Below are 22,144 nucleotides of genomic sequence, written 5' to 3'. Positions count from 1 at the left end.
AGCTATGGAAACATTGTTTGTCGCCCCTTGTGGAGGCTCTTGTGCATGCAGAAACAAAACAAAGCTGCGTTCAAGAACACGCCTCAGCAGCGCGCTTTGATGAAAAGGCTATTTAACCCACTGTAAAACGAAAAAATGTATACCGCAGGTCACAGGTTTAAGATGCGGTATGCTCGGTAGTTTTAAATCAATCCAAAATCACGTTTTAACGTGTCAGAAATGCTTCGTTACGCTCCTTTTCTCCGCCCCCTCTGTGCGTGGGACGTTCCCCAGCGCCATGCCGTTGGGTTTCGGTTTCCACAGGCAGCTGCTGAAGTAACGGAGTAACGGAGCGGATTGGAGCGGAGCGATTCAATTCATTCCCTATGAGAACAGCGGTATGTGAGCGCAGTCCGCTAACGGCGACGAAAGTGCCCGGATGTTCACCGCTCTAGGCAACATCGCTGCGCTAGCTGCCTGCTGGTTCCCCACTTCCTGAATTCACAGCAACAGGAGCCAACTTTACTGACACCGGAGCGTATAATTTTGTCCCGATAACCACACGATAAGCTTTGGGTTTTGAACTCCAGCGTCGTCGGCTTGCGTCGAGGAGTGTCGCCGCTCTGCTGCGATGGTGGAGACTCCAGCGGGCTGTCTGTTTGAAGACATCCAGTACGAAGACATCCAAGTTGAAGCGGTAAACTTATGACCGACAACAGCTCGAGAGAGGGCATTAACGTTAGCTTTGCATTGCTGGGGATGTTCCGGTAACGTTACTCGGAGTTAAAATACAACTAGCTAGCTAACGTTTTGTAACGTTCTTGTTTGTGTTTTATGAGCAACGCTGAGGTAAAAGAGAGACACAGGAGGCTACTCTGCTGCTAACATTGTACCGTTTACTGTCCTTCAATGTGAAATACAGTGGGAGTTGTGGTCTGAGCAAACCCTTAAGACATCACAGCATCTGCATACATGTAACGTTATTTTAACAAGCAGTGCAAGGCCTCACTTTGTTAAAGGGCAGACTCTAGTCGTAAAATATGCACTGGTAAAACTCAATTGTAGCTGCTTTTAAAAGTGCACTAAAAAATACACTTTAGGGAAAGTGGCAGCATTTAAAAGCCTTCTCCAGATGTTGAGGTGGGTATGCCCAGCTGTTTACCATGGTCACATTAATCAGCCTGGGGTGGGGTTTTGCTGGACCCCAGTTATTCCCCCCCTCTCTGTGCATTGTGTCCTCCTGAGCCTGTCATGTTGTCTTTCTTCAGGCTGTTGGCAGAGGGACATTTGGAGTTGTCTTCAAGGCCGTATGGAAAGGAAAAGATGTAGCAATCAAGACCATTGAGAGTGAGAATGAAAGGAATGCTTTCCTCGTTGAGGTACTGTGAACACACACCTTTTTTTGTTGTTCTGCTCTGTGCAGCAGGAAACCTGCAGACATGTGGCATTATTAAAATATCACACTATTTTACTTTAGGATTTTTTTTAGCCCCGCCACCAAATGTTTTGCATATGAAACGGAACTGACACTTGGCTGCAACACAAACAAATATATTTATTCACCTCTATTCAAACACAGTGAGGCATATTTTTAGTTATGATTGAATTGTATTTTTTGAGGAACTATCAGGTCAGGACTAACAGGTCTACAAAATTAATTTTACAAGAAATTCTTCATAGGGATTACATCTATAGACTATTTCCAATTTATATTATATTACACTGACTCACTTAGCGTTTTAATGTTTCCAGATGTATGATGTCAGGACGATGAGCTGACAGAACTGACAAGTTGAACGTCGTCCAATTAGAACAGACCCACCGCGGTGACGTTTTTGGTGGAGCTGTTTGTTTAATAGTCGACTCGGAAGAAAGCGAACGTTTTGACAATAACATTATCAACACAACAGTATGTGGAGTTAAACTGGACGGCCCCAATGACCTCTGAATAGTTCTACTTGTTGTTAAATTGCAACGTGAGCGGCAGCCAACGGGGGGTGCATTATGTCGGCAGGATCGTTTAAAAGGCAACCGCGACTACATTGTGCGTCTGCCCTATTTCTGATACCGTGGCGGCAGAAATTTTGCCATGGCGGGCCGCCACTACAAAATCAACATAGAGGAAACACTGCATTGCCTGATTACATTGCTAACACTATCCCGGCGTCAGCTGCACCACTGTCATAACCTCTTGAGAAGTATGGTTACTGTTAGGGTAGCTCCATTACCAGGAAAACATCATAATCACGATTATTTTGGCCAATGTTGAAATCACGATTATTTAACATGATTGCTCATTGACTTTTGGAAAGATGTTGCATTTATTGAACTTAAAAAAAAAAAAAAACAGTGAAACAGTTCATCAAATCAACAGTGAAAGCCTTTGAAACTGTGAAAAGTTCCTTAATTCTTTTCCTGTTGAACTTTTTAAATTCCCCTTCAGAACACAAGACAATATAAGAGTTTACCGTTGTTTTTGTGATCTTTAGGAGCCGAAATCGCGATCAAAATTCGATTCATTGCACAGCCCTACTTTGTATGCCGTTAATGGATAAATAAACAATATTCATGCTATATTTTTTGAAAGCATCCTTATTTTACAACCTTTTCAAGTGCCTAAAACTTTTGCACACTACTGTAATTATATTATGATGTAGAAAGACATTACATGGTAGACGATTTTATCCATATCCCCCGCCTAGGGCCGGGTTAAAATAATCGATTCTCCAATTAAAATCGATCTTTGTTTGAGTGATCTGATATCGATTCATAAAATCCCTAAATCAATCTTTTAATATACAAATTTTGGTATTATTGTAGCTGAAATTTCCCTAACCTAATTGATATCGAAATGTAACGGTAATGTAATCGAATCGGTTCAGGAAATTATTGGTGATACCCAACCTTACTCCCACCCCTAGGGTCAGCAGGATTTCCCCCAGTGTAGTGCAAGCCTGGTGGACCACCCGGCCTAAGTTGCCCCCCACCAGGCTTAAGCCACTGGGGGAAAAAATTTGAATGTATTTTTAAGAGGTTTTTTAAACTAGTTAAGGTGGGGTGGCTCGGTTAAAACTAAGACATAGTCATATTTTCAAATATCCAGTTAGCTTTTAGCACTGACTTAATGTTGGGCCCTATGGAATCTGTCTTATAGCTTTTTAAATTCTCAATTTCTCGTTTGGTCCATGATTGAGTTGTCACAGAAACTATTGGGCTCTACAGTAATGCTGCCATCAGTCTGCGACTGGCCCCAGACGGGCCCTCATCAAAAAAAGACACTTGCCACCGGGCTAAACAACTTTTCTGGGGGAAACTCTGGGGTTAGGAATGTTGTGCAGCTGACACTTATGAGAAAAATATGCGTGTGTTGAATATTGCGATAATGATATTACTTGCGATAAAAAAACATATTGACGTGTACTCCGTTCTGCTGCTTTCAGTGTTCTGCTAAAATACAACAAATGAATTGTTAAACCAAATGACAGGAAATCATTTCCAAAACACTCTTGAATTGAATATAAAAGGCACCACGAAAACAAGAATGACAGTTACATTTTAAAGTGCAGTTTTTTTACTGATATTTTCTTTCAACTAACAAAAAAATCTTTTGAGTGTCTTTCATGATATGTCGCATGTGTTTACTGTTCCAGTTGATATCGCAATAAGGATACAAAATGATATATTGTGCAGCCCTAATACCAACACATGAATACACACACACACACACACACACACACACACACACACACATACCCACCTACACACACACACACACACACACATACCCACCTACACACACACACACACACACACACACATACCCACCTACACACACACACACACACACACACACACATACCCACCTACACACACACACACACACACACACACACACACACACACACACACACACACACACACACACACACACACACACACACACACACACACACACACACACACACACACACACACACATACCCACCTACACACACACACACACACACATACCCCCCTACACACACACACACACACACACACATACCCACCTACACACACACACACACACACACATACCCACCTACACACACACACACACACACACACACACACACACACACATACCCACCTACACACACACACACACACATACCCCCCTACACACACACACACACACACACACATACCCACCTACACACACACACATATCCACCTACACACACACACACACACACACACACACACACACACACACACACACACACACACACACACACACACACACACACACACACACACACACACACACACCCCGACACACACACACACACACACACACACACACACGCACCCTATTAGTTTTTTTACAAATACTCCAGCATGGTCTTTGGATAAAGGTCAGAATACAGTTATTACAGACACATTTCAAATATCAGTATAACACCCATACTACATGTTCAGAATATGAAGATATATACATAATATGTTCCAATGTAACACACACAGAAAGTAAGCTATAATGTTCATGGTTATGTTTTGTTTGTGCAGCTCCGCCAGCTCTCCCGGGTCAATCACCCCAACATTGTTAAGCTGTACGGCTCCTGTGACAACCCAGTGAGTATACAGCACTCAACTAGTGGTGGAAGAGGTATTCAGATCCTTTTACTTCAGTAAAAGTACTAATACTACACTGTAAAAAAATACTCTGTTACAAGTTAAAGGACCGAGCCTCCGTATATGGGCGCACGCTCTACCAGGTGAGCCACCCAGGCGCCCAAAACTTTCTTCACTCGCAAAAAATAACTTTTAAATTGATGAACATCATATGTGTAATTCATGGCTCAATTTAAACGGGATCTAAAAAGAATTAGCCTCTCCCCGTTCAATACCGTACATATTTTTTTCCGAAATAAAGTTTTGGGGAGGGACTTCGCCGTCCAAATTCTTGTCTAAGAAACACATGTGGTGGCTGTCAGTGGAGCAGCATGGGCGGGGCTCATAGCCCGTCGTCTTTTTATTTTTAGTGTGAGCGTGTTGTCAGGTAGTTGCAGGTGGCTGGGCAGTAAGGCCCTGTCCCATTTCTCCCCACTTGGTTTTGAGTGCCCTCGACGTGGGAAGTGGGGGTGAGGATCTTTCCCTATGAAATGGGACACCACTGTATGCAAATTAACGTTGCGAACGTGCTCACCTAGTAGTACCGGTAGTAGCCTACTACTATTTTCATTCAGGAAAATGCCAGTTTCCTAGGGGAAGGGGAGGTATTGGGACAGAGCCTTAATGTAGCGCAGCTTAGACGTTAGTTACAGATGACCCAGTGTCTGCCTCTGTCTCGCTTTCACTGCTCAGGTAATTGGATTTGTGTTCGCAGGTCTGTCTGGTCATGGAGTATGCAGAATGTGGCTCGTTGTATAACCGTAAGTCATGTTATGTCTATAAGATAGAAGTTGATTCACGTTAACTGGTACGTTGCATGCCATATATTGTAGGGCTGCAAAGCTTTCATCTTTAGATTAATCAAATAGTAATTGTCAACTCATTTGGTAATTGATTTATCTGTTTGAGTGATTTTTAAAGATTCCTCTGATTCCAGCTTGTCAAATGTGAATATGTTCTAGTTTCTTCACTCCTCTGTGACCGTAAACTGAATGTCTTTGACATTTGGGGACGTCATCTTGGAAAAACTGATCAACACTTTTCCCCATTTTCTGATTTTTTTGGACCAAACAACTATTATCGATTATTCGAAAAAAATAATCGCCAGATTAATTGACAATGAAAATAATCGTTAGTTGCAGCCCTAGAGGTACGTTATATTGTTTCAGTTCTTCTGAAACTCAGTCATGGTTACACAGGTTCATTGTTTTCAATATTTGACTTCTTTTCTTCTTTTTCTTCTATTTGATAGTCGCTTCTGGCGCTAGGCATAAAAGAATTGCATGACACATTGTACTGTGTATGATTGTGAATTTGTCAAACATTTGATTTGATTTGTATATACAAACACATCAGTTGAAATGCGTGAGGCAAAGCCACGCCAATGATGTCATTCACTCGTACAACAGTTCCAAAAATGGATTTGAGATTTTGCTGTACGATGATAGCGCCCCCATGTTTGTGTGCATATAGTTATCCCATTCTGTGCTTCTCTTATTTATTTATTTATTTTTTTGCTCGTTTTGCCCTTAATCCAAGTCCTGCACAGCGCAGACCCACAGCCCCACTACACAGCCTCGCACGCCATGAGCTGGTGTCTGCAGTGTGCCGAGGGAGTTGCCTATCTGCACGCTATGAAGCCAAAGGCCTTAATTCACCGAGACCTCAAACCACCAAAGTAAGTCTCTTTATGATCAAACGGAGAGAAGTTACACAGTGCAGAGTTTTTGAGAGAAAACATGGTGATGACGATAAGTGCAGTAATAACTTGAGATAGTCTAAATCTCCCTGGTTTGCACTGGAGTGTCTACATATAAATATATTGTTAGTTTTTTTCTGCTCTGAATTGGCACCCTGGAAGATGAATAAGCGCATAACTTTGCCATTATCTGCTGATTCTGAAGAGACGGGATTCTCGGTAATTGCGGCTTAGGAGTCAATTTGCAAAATATGAACTGCTCGCTGTATTTGCCTGAAGTCCTGTGCTGATGGGTGAAGAACAGAAGCCTGTTTATGTTGTTGAACTCGCACAGCCAGAGACATGTTGAAGGTGAAAGCATGTATGGAAATGTCTAAAAAGAGCTGTACACACGAGATGTAAGGCCTCTACAACGCAAAATTGAACAAAATAACCACACCTGCTTGTGTGTGTGTGTGTGTGTGTGTTTTTTATTTAATTTTTTAGCCATGTTAGTTAGTGGTAAGGTTGGTGTAGTTTTTTTTTTTTTCAGATACCGGTGCTAAAACGATACATTTTAAACGGTGCCGGAACTGATCCTTTAACGTCCGTTTCGGAGCACCAGAGGACAGCACAGGCATTGAAGTGGCACCCAAATGGGCCACCAAAATCTGTGTTGTCATTCGGTCTGGTAGACATATTAGCACCGGGTTTCAGTACCCATTCCTAGTTAGTGGCATGGCTCCGAGGATGGCAATGTTGGTCCGTTAGTCCACTTCGGGCCAGACTAAAATATCTCAACACAGTGAAATGCCGTGACATTTGGTAGAGACGTTTATGATCCTCAGAGAATGAATTGTAATTAATTTTGGTGACTTTTCATATAGTGCCATCCTTTCCATTCCAATACTTTGTTTTATAACCAAATACCTGCCACGGTATTCTATCTGGACTCACTTTTTAATTCTCAAATGTTAAGGTGTGACAGTTTATCTCGAGTGTATAGTTAATCCATGTCCTCTGTACTGTTCCAGTCTGCTGCTCGTGGCTCGTGGCACGGTGCTGAAGATCTGTGACTTTGGAACAGCGTGTGATATTCAGACCTACATGACCAACAATAAAGGCAGCGCAGCCTGGATGGCACCAGAGGTGTTCGAAGGTGAGCCCCAAACTTTTTCATTTTATATTCTGGGGCTCCAACCGAGAGCGGCTTAAACCAGCGCTGATTATTAAGTAAAGATTTGTTTCCCACAATCCTCGATTTGTAATTTCTTTATTTATATTAGTTATTTTTTTGTTTATTTTTAAATCCTTAAGATTTAACCTCAAAACTAGACTAAATTCTGATTGGATTTACTCTCCAAAGATTGTACTTAAAGGTGCTCTAAGCGATGTCACACGTTTTTTAGGCTACAACATTTTTTGTCACATACAGCAAACATCTCCCCACTATCTGCTAGCTGCCTGTCCCCTGAACACACTGTAAAAAAACATCTCCTCACTATCTGCTAGCTGCCTGTCCCCTGAACACACTGTAAAATAACGCGGTCTCTGTAGACAGCCCAGGCTCCACAAACAGCAACAAAAACAAACTGCGCCAACCTGCACCACCAAACATAACAAACGGTGTTCCAGCCAATAACCGACAAGAAGGATTTGGGGGTGGGGGGGTTAGTGGGCGGAAAGGAGGGGGAGGGGACGGGATGAGGAGGAGGGAGGGGCGAGCTAGCCTCCGTTTTGTTTGACAATACTATGATCGTCAACAAGAAGTGACGTCACCCAACATCGCTTAGAGCACCTTTAACTTGACCTAAAGGAGCTGGAGAGTCAGGGTGCAGTGACTTAAAAGGTAACTTTGGTTTATTTTTAACCTGGATAATATTTACCTGTGTTTTCGTGTCTAAGTGACTAATGGAAACAACAATCTCTGGTCCAGTATTAAGCGAGATCGCTGCAGTCGGCAGCGGCAAAACAAGCTACAGTGTAAGTTAATAGGGCAATTGTGCAGCTTCTATTTACCTTCACAAAGTGCTCGTTTTGCCACTGACCGACTCAGATTAATATTCTAAGTTTCTGACAACATTATGGAAAGGATTCTAAGGTTGACCTTTCTGTTAAAGAGTAAGATCCTTTTTTTTTTTTAACATAAAAACATCCGCAAAATTGCGTTCACTAAACCCACCAGACTCTATGTAAATAAACAGTAATTTTAGCATGGTAAAATACACTTCATTCAAAGTCGACAGATACAAAATAAAACCATGAAAAGCCGTTTTGGGTCATCTTTCCACTTTTCCAACCATCACAACTCCTTTAGTTTTGGTTGAAATAAACACATAGTTAACCAGTTTACACGGGAAAATATGTTGGCTCTATACACACTAAAAGTATTGCTTTTTTAAATGGAGTCTGGTGGGTTTAGCGCTAGCGATCGAAAAAGCCTATATCCGTAGGGATCCTTTCCATAATGTTGTCAGACACTTAGAATAACAATCTCAGCCTGTCAGTAGCAACAACGGCACCTTTAGTGGACGAAATTGACGATGCACATTTGCTCCATAGGGTTACATTGCAGCTTGCTCTGTGGACCAATGTCAAAGATTGTTGTTCCCATCAGTCACTTACACACAAAAACATGGGAAAATAGGGTCCAGGTTGAAAACCCCTGAAATGACCCTTTAATATATTACAATTAAGCAACAGCACCCGGCATGCCCTGTCCTGTTTGCGTCGGGCCGAACAACGCCCCTTAGCTGTGATATAATCACAACATGCCACAAACTTAAAGCTATAGTGCGTAGTTTCTGTCGCCCCCATGAGGAATTCTAAGTAATGGCAACTAAACTGTTGGCGCGTCCACATGATACAAACACTTCTGTGATTGCGCACCACCCCCACCCCTCCTCCACGCAGTTGCTAGTGGCCAAGGAGGACACGGAGGATTAAAAAAACCTGATGGACTCTTCAGAAGAGGTCATTATCTTCACTCGAGCTTCTGCGCGGGAAAGTCACCGGACGCCCCAATCTTCTGAGAGAGTTGTGTGGAGCTGATAGTCTTAATTAGCTTTGTACCAACTCATTTGGCAATGGCTTGAATGTAACAGACGTTCATTAATATCAAAATGTTACGCTCTAAAGCTTTAACAGAGCTATTGCTTTTACAAAAGGGTCATTCATTTCCTGCATACACTAAAAGTAACTTTTGGTGTGTGTTCCTCAGGCAGTAACTACAGTGAAAAGTGTGACGTGTTCAGTTGGGGCATCATCCTGTGGGAGGTCATCACACGCAAGAAACCCTTTGATGAGATCGGCGGCTCGGCGTTTTGTATAATGTGGGCCGTCCACAGAGGTGAGCAATATACAACTATAGTACCAGCTGCTCTGTTGATTTTTTTTGTTGATTTTTCTATGATGTTCTGCTGCAGCTGCTGACAATATTATAGAAGTGCAATGCTAAATTGGTGGAGTACGAATGAATGAATGATTTTTTTTTCTTCAGCTTTAGGGAAGTGCAAGTTGAGCGATAGTTGGCTTGATTAAAACTGAATTTAGGGCTCAGTTGATGTTGTGATATAGGTCTTAATTTTCATTCAAAGTGGTCTTAAAAAGGTCTTAAAAAGTCTTAAATTTGACTTACTCTGTTTCTGAATAAAGGTGTTAAAAAAAAAGAAAGTTGTTTCATCGGCATCCTCTACCGCCAGCCACCCAAGAAAACGTATTTCTTTCTTGAAAACACTCTTTCGCTTTAGCTCGTATGCAGCCGTCATCTTCTTCTAACAAGACAGCCGGCAGTCACACGTCACCAGCGCCAACTCAGCTCTCGATTAGCCATCATTCAACATTCGTTCAACGTGTCCAAACGGGCCCGACTTGGCGTTTTACTTGCCCCGGGCCCATCAGCCAAACCCTTATTGTTGAACCCTGTGAATACCAGACGTTCAAGCTGCGATGATGTTGAGCTGGATGTGTGAGCAATGTCAGGGAAGCTTTTTTTATGACACGTTAGTCACATGGGATTTATGACTTGGCCTCGGATATCCAGGTTTCTGGGTTGTTTTGTTAACTTTTTTGATACAGACAACTAGATTAGTCAGAATGCTTCCTCCGTCTGATCTATGATGTTGAGTCAACCGGACACCATTTGTATTATTTCTGTCATTTACCATGGTTACATACATAGGCGTCGATTTCGGTGGGGACGGTGGGTACGCGTACCTACCAGATTTCGTCATGAGTCATTTTGTACCCACCACTTTTTTTGAAAACCTCAAGCTCAATTTAGTTTAAAAAAAAGTCCATAACACATATAATTCTTGAGCGACAGATGCCAAAAAATCCACAACAATCTCTATCCCCATAGAGCAGACACACACACACACACACACACACACACACACACACACACACACACACACACAGACACAGACACAGACACAGCCGCTCTGCTGCTGCTGCGCTGGCTGCATGCTTCTCTGTTCACAACACTGCCTGTCGGGACATTCTGCTTAACGTGAAAAAGAGCTTAACGTGGTTTAATGTACCTAAACAACAATCAATCATTACCACATTTCTCATGGCCATATCTTGTCATGAACACTTAAGTCTGTCAAAAGAACTAAACCGGAATCCAACGATTATGTAAGTTATCTCACATTAGCGTTGTCTTCTTCATTGGTGCCTATGGCGAGGAAAAAGCATGTACCTAAACAATGATCAATGATTACCAAATTTCTCTCTCATATTGCAACACATAACCACTGAAAACTGTCAAAAAATCGAACCAGAAATGTGGTGATGATTGATCGTTGTTTAGGTACATTAAACCACGTTAAGCTTTTTCACGTTAGGACTTATAAAGCCCATGAGAACTGTGGGGAGTCAACCCACAGCCGCTCCACTGTCCTGCTGGAAATGTGAATCAGAAACACTTAATGTCAGATAACGTCCATAATAATTGGACTTTGGGTTAGATTTTTGACAGTTTTCAGTGGTTATGAGGAGCAATACGAGAGAGATATTTGGTGATGATTGATCATTGTTTAGGTACATTAAACCACGTTCAGCTTTTCCTTACATAGGCTATAATGAAGCAGAAACGCTTAATGTCAGATAACGTCCATAATAATTGGACTTTGGGTTCGATTTTTTGACAGTTTTCAGTGGTTATGAGGAGCAACATGAGAGGGAAATTTGGTAATCATTGATCATTGTTTAGGTACATTAAACCACGTTTTTATTCATTAATAAGCTACAGGACAGCGTCTTTCAAAACATGACCTGCGCGAAAGAGAAAAAAAAAATGTATGCGTCCTTGTACCCAGCACTTCTGGAAATGTACTTCCAAATGCGTCTCTGTCCCCAGCACATTTCAAACCAAACTGACGCCCATGGTTACATAGTATGGAACAACATATACAAAGCAATAAATCAGTCCTTCTGGAAAAATGCAGAGTTTTTTTGTGATTGTTGCGGGCAAAAATCCTTGATTATGCGGGACGTTTTTCTAAAAAAATGCGATGGAATATGCGGGATATTTATGCAATTTTATGCGATGAAATTGCGGGAACTTGAAAAACTGCGGTTTCATCATGGCTTCATCGCAGCGGTTTGCAGCTTTTCGATGATGTTCACGTCGCGTAATTACATCACTTCGTAACATTCCCATGGCAACGGGAAAATGGCTGCTCTTGTGTGAAGTAAACGCAACATTTTTCAACTTTCTGCTAAGATATATGTGACTGTTTTTGCAACAAAAATGCGGGGATTATGAAATCATGCAAGCCTCGCATATTTTGCGCGGAAATCTGCCATTTACGCGGCGAAAGTGCGGCGTATTTGAAAAAATGCGGCCCCCGCATAAATATGCTATAAATAATTGGCTGATTATGCATTGAATTATGCGATTGCATAATCACGTTTTTCTGGAGGGACTGATAAATAAAAAGCAGTGGCACCCTGCAGGAGTAAAGTGCTACATACATTACTTAAACAGAGGTGGAACATTCTTCAGCCTAGTTTACGTACAGCTTTTGGCTTATTCCACCGTAATAACAGAATTAGAGATTATAGATTGAAGTTCTGAATAGTGGTTTGCCAAGTACTTCTCTCCATTGTTTATTGTGCGTGCAGACCCTCTAGAAATATCTTCAGTGATCGTTTATCTGCAAAGTAACTAGCAGGCAACTAACGTTGCAGTGTAGTAAAAGTACATGTGTTTCTTGTGTTGCATAAATGGATTACAACTGCCTTTCGTTGTGCAATCCTGTGTTGACAATAAATAAACCTTGAGCTTGAACTTTAAATGAATACAATCCCTGGTGGGAGCAGATGTTGATACTGGCGCTGCATCCCATTTGCTCCCTTTGATTCTCCTCTCTTACTGATGTTTGACGCTAGGCAGGTAGCATCCAATCAGCTTGTGTGAGCTTATCAGCTGAAAGCTGCTTTGCTTTGTTTTCATATGGGGGGCTTCAGTGAGAGTGGATTGGAGTCAAACCCTTCACTGTTTCCTGTAGGATTTTCCATAGCAGTGGGGGCAGGTCTGTCCCAACAACAACAGACTGACTGTTGACTCTTTGCAGAATCAGATGCACTAGCGAGGTCCAAAGTGCGCACACATTGTTGTGACGTTACGTTGTTCCCTCCGCTGCAGTGATGATAGGAGGGAACCAGTGTTTTCCTCGGCAAAGCTTATCACAATCCGACATTCCTGACTGACTGTTTACTGTGACGCAGGTACGCGGCCGCCCCTGATCAAGGACCTTCCCCAGCCCATAGAGACTCTGATGACTCGCTGCTGGGACAAAGAACCCAGCCAGAGACCGTCCATGGAGGAGGTGAAGAACACCATGAGCCAGCTCATGAAGGTATCGTCCCAACACGTGCTGTCACTCCAGCTAGAGCCCAGTTCAGACCAATGATTCACTAGTTGACTAGTTCGAACGTGCAACTACTTGCAACGCGCCAGTCTGCAACATTCTAAGACCTACCAGTTTACACCTATGCGACTAGACGATGTATCATCTCCATAGCCACTTTTCTGTAACTTGATATATCATTTCAGGGTTTCCCCCAGCAAAGTTGTTAGGCCCGGGGGCAAGTGTCTTTATTTCGACGAGGGCCCGGCTGGGGCCAGTCCCAGACTGATGGCATCGTTAACGTAGAGCCCAATAGTTTCAGTCATACCAAGTAATGGACGGAATCGCAAAATATTTTTTTTTTAAGAAGATATAAGACCGATTCCATAGGAAGTTTCGGCAGAATAGGTTTACATGGTTCAATTTTCAGAAAACGCCATATTTTTGTTGTACTGCACATCGCTGCAGCTCCTCTTTTCTCCCTGTGTGTTGAGCTCTCTGTTTTAGCTACAGAGTGAGACCTCTCACTTCTGTTCCATCTTTGTTGGGAGTCGCACATGCTCAGTAGCTAGGTAAGGACTACTAGCCAGTCAGAAGCAGAGTATGAGGGCGTGCCACGCTAGCAGCTAGGCGAGCATTATAACGTGTGTTACAAAGTGATGCACGTTTGTCACAGAAGTAAAGGCTGGACTACAATAGAGCTCTTTGGGCTTTTTCACTTTGTAAACCTATAACATGCCCAAAAAAGATATATAACACAATAAAGGCAAGAGAAAAAACCAAAAAGCAAAATATGAGCACTTGAAGTCAGATTTGAAAACATGACTACCACTGTAACTGTAGTTTAAACGGCTTAAAAATATTACATGCATATAAATACATTTACATTCCCCCGCCAATGGCTTAGGCCTGGTGGGGGGCAACTTAAGGCCGGTGGGCCACCTGGGGGGGGAACCCTGCATTTGTAGCATCTCCAAATTTGAATAAGGTAAGTGCTAGTGAGATGTTTGCTACAGTTGCATTTCTCGTAATGAACAGGCGAAAACGTCTTAATTCCCTGATTTACTGCTGTGTTCTCTGTTGCCACTCAGTTCAGTCACTCTCTAGCTCGCTCCACCACATAACGCGCTCGCGGGCGCTCGTTGAGCCTCCGTCTCAAACTCCGTCGTTTCGACCAGTTGACATTTTGTAACGTAGAACTTAAATGGACTACGGTTTGTAGCCGACTTCACAAGCCGACTTCGCTATTGGCTGTTGAAAAGGCTGACGTCCCTTTTACGTTCTAAAACCAGCCTCTGGAGACCTGACGCGCCGAGTCCCAGCGGCGCCATCGGCCGGTTTGAGTCGAGCTGAGACGGGCCGGTTCAGACAGCTGCAACTTTTCCCCTGCAACGTTCGAAAACAGTTTCGATCTTTTCGCAAATCTTTGGTCTCAACTGTGCTTAAAACTACAAAAGGATCATTTTCACATTCTTATTTATGTGCAGAATAAACAAAGGAAACATAACCTATAAATTAACTCTAGGTTAAACTGTAACGAGCTCTTTTTGAAAAGTGCCGGGTGGTGTGTTTGGATCTTCCAGTACTTCCCAGGCTCTGATGAACCACTCAAGCTCCCTCACCAGTCCTCAGACAGCAGAAGCGGCTCCTCGTCGGCCACAAGCACAGGTAACTTTTCAGCTTTGCGGCTTCCACTAATGCATGCTTGTGTCTGTCAACTCACAGAAAAAAATCGATAGTCAACAACTGGGTCTGTGTGTGTGTGTTAAAGTCATTGTATGCTTCAGGTAAAGCAAGTGTCCCAATGAATCAGTCTTTGCTCTCTGCAGACTCGTATGCGGACTACACCATCAACAGTAACAAGAGTGACGACAACTCCGAACACAGGAACTCTGTCGGCAGAGAAGAAACCCTGAAAAGCTTTGAGGCTAAATTTCCACTCCAGTTCAAACCCTCGAAGGTAATCAGACCGGAAACACTGATAGTGCACACTCATCCTGTCTGTGTACGTTCACATGCACACTCATATTCCACTATTATCCCAAATATGACAGTATTCCCAATTTGATGCGGGTCATGTAAACAGCATTTTCCGATTAAGACGTGGGAAATGCCGGTAGTATTTGAGTTTTAGAAGCATTCTTTGGACATGTATACAGCGCATTCAGAATCTGTGTCTCAATCAGGGTTTTTACTGCAGTTTGTGACAGTTTGCGGCCTCTTTAGTGTTTACGGCGTGCGGTCAGCTCTGTGCGTTGCTGTGGTTGTTTGACACAAACCAGCCAGCCAACAGTTTGCAGGGCTGCAGTAGAGCTGCATGACCAAAAGAAAAGAAGGAGAAACGCACCTCCTTTTAAACATCATGAAAGACTTGGGAATCAACAGGTTTTTGGATACGCACAAACATCGAAAAGCTGACCTTTTCCAAAAGTTGGTTGAAGGAATGAAAGAGGGACGCTGTGTTTGCGCGGTCCAACAAGTCCGCCACCGCTGGTGGAAAATACGGCTGCATGTAAACAGTAACATTAGTGGAATAATTACTTTCATTAGTCATGGAAACAGCTCAGTCGGAATATTTTCTTTTTCGGAATAAGGGGCATAAACTGGGATATGGTGTGCATGTAAACGTAGTCAGTGATTTCAGCTGTGTTTCTCCCCCCCCGCCCCCCCAGACAGCCACGCTGCGTGCTGGGCTGTCCAGAGGGCCCAGTGTAGACAGCCAGCCAGGACGCTGCCAAAGCCCCACGCACTGCACCAGCCCTGTAACCACCACCAACCAATCAGAGTTGAGGATGACGTTTTGTCCCACAGGTAGGGAGCCTCATGAGCAGACCCAAATGGAATCTGCAGTTTTTTTGTTTTCAGGGTTCATACGTATATTAAAATATATATTATATATATATATATATATATATATATATATATATATATATATTGTATATAAAAAAAACTGGAAAAGTTATGGAATTTAAAAAAATGCAAATTCCAGGCCTGGAAAGGTTTTGGAAACATAAAAAGACCAGAAAGTTTTGGAAAAGTCATGGAATTTGTTTTTTGAACAAATAATAATATGTGATTAATAAATGTATTTCACGTCGTCCTAACCTCACCGTTCTATTCGGGGCGCGATATTATGAATCCCACTATGAACCACATAAATTGTCATTAATTTTATTGTTAAACCTCTGAGGGTAAACTTTAACACAGATTTTTATTCTTATTGTATAATGCCGACTGACATTTTCAGGAATACATAGTCATGGAAAATTGCCAAAAAGTCATGGAAAAGTATTGGTTAAAATGTGTATGAACCCTGTGTTTTGTTTTTTACAGTTTTCAGCGTTGATCCAGAATGAAAATCAGTGAAATTTAGCTGGTCGTTTTCTTTTTTTTTTTTTTTTTTTTTTTTTTTTTTGCTTGTGGTGGAGTTGAGTTTAATTTTAATTTTTTTTAAATCTGCGGAATTCTGTCTGCAGATTCCATGTTGCCCTGCTCATGAAAAATATAATTACTGATACTAAGGGTGCTTTCACACACACACACACACACACACACACACACACACACACACACACACACACACACACACACATATATATATATATATATATATATATAGCACACAGTCATAGTGTTTCCAATCAGTGGTTCACATGAAAAGTGACAGAAATAGGTGTGTCAAGAATGAAAAAATAAATCTGAGAGAGAAGTTTAAACCCAGCGTACTTCCTCACCTCCACACAGCTGGCCAATCACAGCGTGAAGTCGGTTTGGAATTTTTTTTTTCCAAGAGCCAGCATGTTGTGATGTCTGTACTCCGCAAACTTTATTTTCTCGTTTTCTAGTTGACTCCTACTTCAACAGGTTGAGTTCATCAGGAGTCAAAGCTTTGAGTTAAGTTGCACTGCCCACACTGCACCACTGAGGGGCATTACAGTGCAACCTGCCAGAGCGTCTGTCTGTGTGTGTGTGGGTGTAGGAGCTCTTTACACTGACAGAGTGTGTGTGTGTGTGTGTGTGTGTGTGTTTAGCTACCAATGGTTTGGACAGCTCCATTCCCCTGGCCTACCTGAAACTGGATCACCAGTTACAGGTAAGTGTTTGTTTTGTTTTTTTTGTGTGTTCCTTTCCTTTACATTATAGTCCTATTCCAGCTGGTAATAATGACACTAATATGTAGAGTTGCAAAGATGAATCCATTAGTTGTCATCTATTAAATTAATCTGCAACTATTTTGATAATCAATTATTGGTTTGAGTAATTTATTTTGATAAGGGTAAAAAAAAAAAGGTCATATTTCTGTGATTCCAGCTTCTTCTCTCCTCCGTGACAGTAAAGTGAATATCTTTGAGTTGTGGACGAAACAAGACATCTGAGGATGTCGTCTTGGGCTCTGGGAAACACTTTTTTTAAACAATTTTTTGACTTTTTATAGACCAAACGACTAACCGATTAATCAAGAAAATAATCGGTAGTTGCAGCCCTTACTTACTTCTCCTAGTTATTCTACTGTTGCCTGTTTTGGCTATTATTGAGAAATGTTTTATGTGATCAGTGATTTATTATTTTTGGACTTAACTAAAAGGGTTTGACAAATTCATTGATTAATTCAGTTATTGTGGTACGACTCATTATTCTTGGCAGTTGAATTTTGTAGTTAGAACTAAACGGTTTGCGGAGTTATTGGACACACGTAGGATTTAATAGGTCGATATTCTATTTCAGCCTAAACAACGATATTGCTTTCCACAGTGTTCCTCTCCTCCAGTTGTTTGACGTAGGTCTCGATGAACCCTGTGCCCTGTGTATACGCAGCAGCGTGTAAATCACGGCGCTGTCCCTGTGCTTTTCAGCCGCTGACTCCGTGTCCAAACTCCAGAGAGTCCATGGCCGTGTTCGAGCAGCACATCAGGATGGCGCAGGAGTACCTCAAAGTCCAGTCAGAGATCGCTCACCTCGCTCTGAGGAAGTAAGTCAACTCACGTGTTAGTAATGAGGCTGCTGGATTAGGAAAAAAATGAACTCAAAATCCTAATCACACAATATTGAAATGACGATTATTTAACCCTTGTGTTGTCTTCCCCAATGCAACTTTTTGTTTTCCTCGGTCAAAGCGTTTTTGGTCATCTTTTTTAAAAAAAAAATATCACTTTCCTCGACATTTTTGTCACTTTTCGACGAGAGCACAATTTCTAATTTGCTCACTCTGGCATCGAGTAATGACGCTCATTAACTATGCCCTTGTAGCCGAGCTGCACCAATCACATCGGTGTATCTGATATAGGCGGGCCAGAGGTGAGCTAAATAGATGACGATAGTTTAATCTACCAGTTAGCTCCTCTGGTAGCTAAGAGTTTAATCTACCAGTTAGCTCCTCTGGTAGCTAAGAGTTTAATCTACCAGTTAGCTCCTCTGGTAGCTAAGAGTTTAATCTACCAGTTAGCTCCGCAAGTAGCTAAGAGTTTAATCTACCAGTTAGCTCCTCTGGTAGCTAAGAGTTTAACCTACCAGTTAGCTCCTCTGGTAGCTAAGAGTTTAATCTACCAGTTAGCTCCTCTGGTAGCTAAGAGTTTAATCTACCAGTTAGCTCCTCTGGTAGCTAAGAGTTTAACCTACCAGTTAGCTCCTCTGGTAGCTAAGAGTTTAACCTACCAGTTAGCTCCTCTGGTAGCTAAGAGTTTAACCTACCAGTTAGCTCCTCTGGTAGCTAAGAGTTTAACCTACCAGTTAGCTCCTCTGGTAGCTAAGAGTTTAATCTACCAGTTAGCTCCTCTGGTAGCTAAGAGTTTAATCTACCAGTTAGCTCCTCTGGTAGCTAAGAGTTTAATCTACCAGTTAGCTCCGCTGGTAGCTAAGAGTTTAATCTACCAGTTAGCTCCTCTGGTAGCTAAGAGTTTAATCTACCAGTTAGCTCCTCTGGTAGCTAAGAGTTTAATCTACCAGTTAGCTCCTCTGGTAGCTAAGAGTTTAATCTACCAGTTAGCTCCGCTGGTAGCTAAGCGTATGGGGCTCTGGATACGTCACCCCGTGTATTGTTGTGATTGGTCGTAATGTTATCCAATTGCGTGCAGCGAGATTTTCAAATTCATGCTTGGTGTCGCCCCTCGAGTTGGGCCGTTTTCATTACTCAATGCCAGACCCTTAATCTTTCAGATTTTGGTCTGGATTTCCAGGCTACTATTTTTGTCACTTTTTCCGATGTCTTTGTTGATTTTTTTTTTCTGCGTTTCTTTTTTTTTTTACGTTTCTGTTTTTTTTTCCAAGTTAGGACTACTAGCCAGTCAGAAGCAGAGTATGAGGGCGTGCCCTGACAGTACCTAGGTAAGGACTACTAGCCAGTCAGAAGCAGAGTATGAGGGCGTGCCCTGACAGTAGCTAGGTAAGGACTACTAGCCAGTCAGAAGCAGAGTATGAGGGCGTGCCCTGACAGTACCTAGGTAAGGACTACTAGCCAGTCAGAAGCAGAGTATGAGGGCGTGCCATGCTAGCAGCTAGGTGAGCATTATAACGTGTGTTCCAAAGTGACCACGTTTGTCTCTGAAGTAAAGGCTGGACTACAATAGAGCTGTTTGGAGCAGTTTGTGAACAGTGTTTTCTGTTGGAGATGGTAAGTCCCTTTGGGGTGGACTTTGGGCTTTTTCACTTTATAAACCTATTACATGCACAAAAAAGTTAATAACACAATAAAGGAAAGGGAAAAAGCCAAAAAGCATAATATGAGCACTTTAAAGTAAAAGTGACCAGGGTGCCTATCAGACATGATGACAGTAACGGAAGCTCTGCGTTGCGTCCTCTGTTTCTAGACAGGAGCTAATGTCTGAGCTGGAGCAGGACCAGAGGGAGCAGCAGACTTCGTCGCGACTCATCCAGGAGCACAGCAAGCTGCTGGAGGAGAACAGCAACATGTCTGCCTACTGCCAGGGCCTGAAGAGCAAACTGAGCCTGATCAAGAGTCAGAACCAGCACCACAGCTAGGAACAGGAGCACCGCCGCCGCAAACGGTCCACATCTCCTCTGTTGTCCCTGACGGATGAGAGGAAGCACTCCATGCACCCACCGTAAAGTAGGGAAGCCCGTTAACCCGAAAAAAAAAATGAACATATTTTACTTGCCACAAAACATTGTACCAAGATAACTTTAACACAGACGGGGCTAAGTGGGCAGAACGTTGGTCCTCTAACAGAAAGCGTGCTCCATATCTCCGGTTCTGGCTGTTGGAATGTAAGTGCTACGACAAACAATTAGTTTTAGCGACCGCACCAACTAAATCGCAGCCCAGGCATTTCCAGTCGGTACCAAAAATTCCCTCAAGAACACCAGTGTAGAAGGCGTCGTCACCACAGGACAATAAGTGAGTTTTTATTCGATTTTTATAAAAATTACACTTTTGACGCAAGACATTTCGATTTCCTTTGACTTTAAATATAAAATATGAGTTATCTTGAGATAACTGAGCTGTGAGATTAAGGAGACGTAACAAAATAATTTAGCAGCTGCCACATCCCGTCCGGGCCTCCTCCGTACATTTGATGACGGGGAGGGTCGGACATAAAACTCAACGTTCATTTTTAATATTTCACGACGGTGTTGATATGGTGGGACCAATGAGATTCACGTGGACTTGTACTCTGAAAATGGACTTTGATTCAGAAAAAAAAACGTCACGGGGTCCGAAGGTGAGCGTCCTATTTAGTATTTTCTTTCTTTTTTGGAGTTGTTGTAAAAGTAACTACTATTGTAATACTACTTTTTATATATTCTGTTTTAACACACCCATTGTATTGTGTTTTATGAAAAGAGGAGCGGTATTATTTGAAACCAATTTTGACTGTGAATACAAGACTTACCAAAGGAGTTGTGCTTCAGAGACATGCTGCCTCGGAGCACGGGGGTGTTTGAAATGGAAATAACTAGAATAATGAACCTGGCAGGCATTTCTATACCTATCTGTTTAATTTCTTTTTTTTTTTTCTTGGGTTACTTTTTACACACACAGTTATATTTCACCGAATTATGTTAACATTGTTCTGCACTGCACTTACAGTATTTGGGTCAAAGAATGGTGTTGCGCACGTGTTGTAGCCTCACTTTGGTTTTGGGGGATTTCTATGACAGTGGGTGACTTTGGGATGGATTGTTGTTTTTAATGCATTTCTTCAAACGTTGCCTAAGGATTGTTCCTGTACAGTTCATTTATTTTTTTTTTTTTCCATCTCGGTTTGTTTTATAAAACATTTCTCCTGCGATTTTAAAAATGTACAGACTGCAATGATGTGCTTTTAGAGAGTAAAACAAAGTTTGTAGTATTTTGTCGAGTTGTCTTCATTTATTTCCGTCGAGTGTTTTGTCTGAAAGAAGATTCTGTGTTGTGAAGCTCCACCCGCCAGTCAACAGCAGGACACGTGAAGTGGGTGGGAATATGAAAGAGTCGAGTAGTCTCGCACTGCCAGACCGTATCTCCACGGCACTGTGGAGTAAGGTCTGGCTGCACCACACATACGTTCTAGCCTGGCTCCGCCCTCCTACGTACTTCCGCTCAATTTTCATTTTCCTTCAGTACTCCGTCTGGGTTTTGCGGTATAGTCTTGGGTTTTTTCCGGCCAATCTTTACCGGTCCAATCAGCGAACAGAGGGAGTGGCTGAGAACGATGACGTCAAGGCCGTGCGCTAGTTTGAGTTGTAGTTCCATAACGGCGGTGGAGAAAGATGCGAGCGAAGCCATTCGGTCCGTTGTGGCAACGCTGCCGAATATCCAGAAGTTAATAGGGTTGGGCATCGAGAACCGATTCCTACTTGGAATCGTTTCAAAAATTATGATTCCAGTTGAATCGTTTCTTTATTGGAATCGTTTGGAGGATTTGGTTTCAAATCTGATCATGGGTTCCAAATTTAATATGCGCAAGTTTTGGTTTCTGTGTTGCAGCCTTGGAGCACAGTCAGCGGCGCTCTAGTTATTTTACGTTGAAAAAGCCCGGTA

General features: G+C 42.4%; 1 protein-coding gene across 1 annotated transcript; it reads left to right on the top strand.

Moving 5' to 3' along the window:
- Positions 1–398: 398 nt before the first annotated feature.
- LOC116065811 (mitogen-activated protein kinase kinase kinase 7-like) lies at positions 399–21,473 on the top strand. Its single transcript, XM_031321458.2, has 14 exons — positions 399–676; positions 1,248–1,358; positions 4,528–4,593; positions 5,348–5,393; positions 6,172–6,310; positions 7,345–7,469; positions 9,531–9,659; positions 13,046–13,176; positions 14,751–14,835; positions 14,997–15,127; positions 15,840–15,978; positions 17,199–17,260; positions 18,021–18,136; positions 19,971–21,473. Exons 1-14 carry the CDS (start codon positions 611–613, stop codon positions 20,140–20,142), a joined length of 1,518 nt encoding a protein of 505 aa, XP_031177318.1. The 5' UTR covers positions 399–610; the 3' UTR covers positions 20,143–21,473.
- The last annotated feature ends 671 nt before the right edge of the window (positions 21,474–22,144 follow it).

This window comes from Sander lucioperca, chromosome 18 (assembly GCF_008315115.2).
Source record: "Sander lucioperca isolate FBNREF2018 chromosome 18, SLUC_FBN_1.2, whole genome shotgun sequence".
NCBI classification, from domain to species: domain Eukaryota; kingdom Metazoa; phylum Chordata; class Actinopteri; order Perciformes; family Percidae; genus Sander; species Sander lucioperca.
Note: the sequence above shows the minus strand (reverse complement) of the source record. Positions and strands in the feature narration are given on the sequence as shown.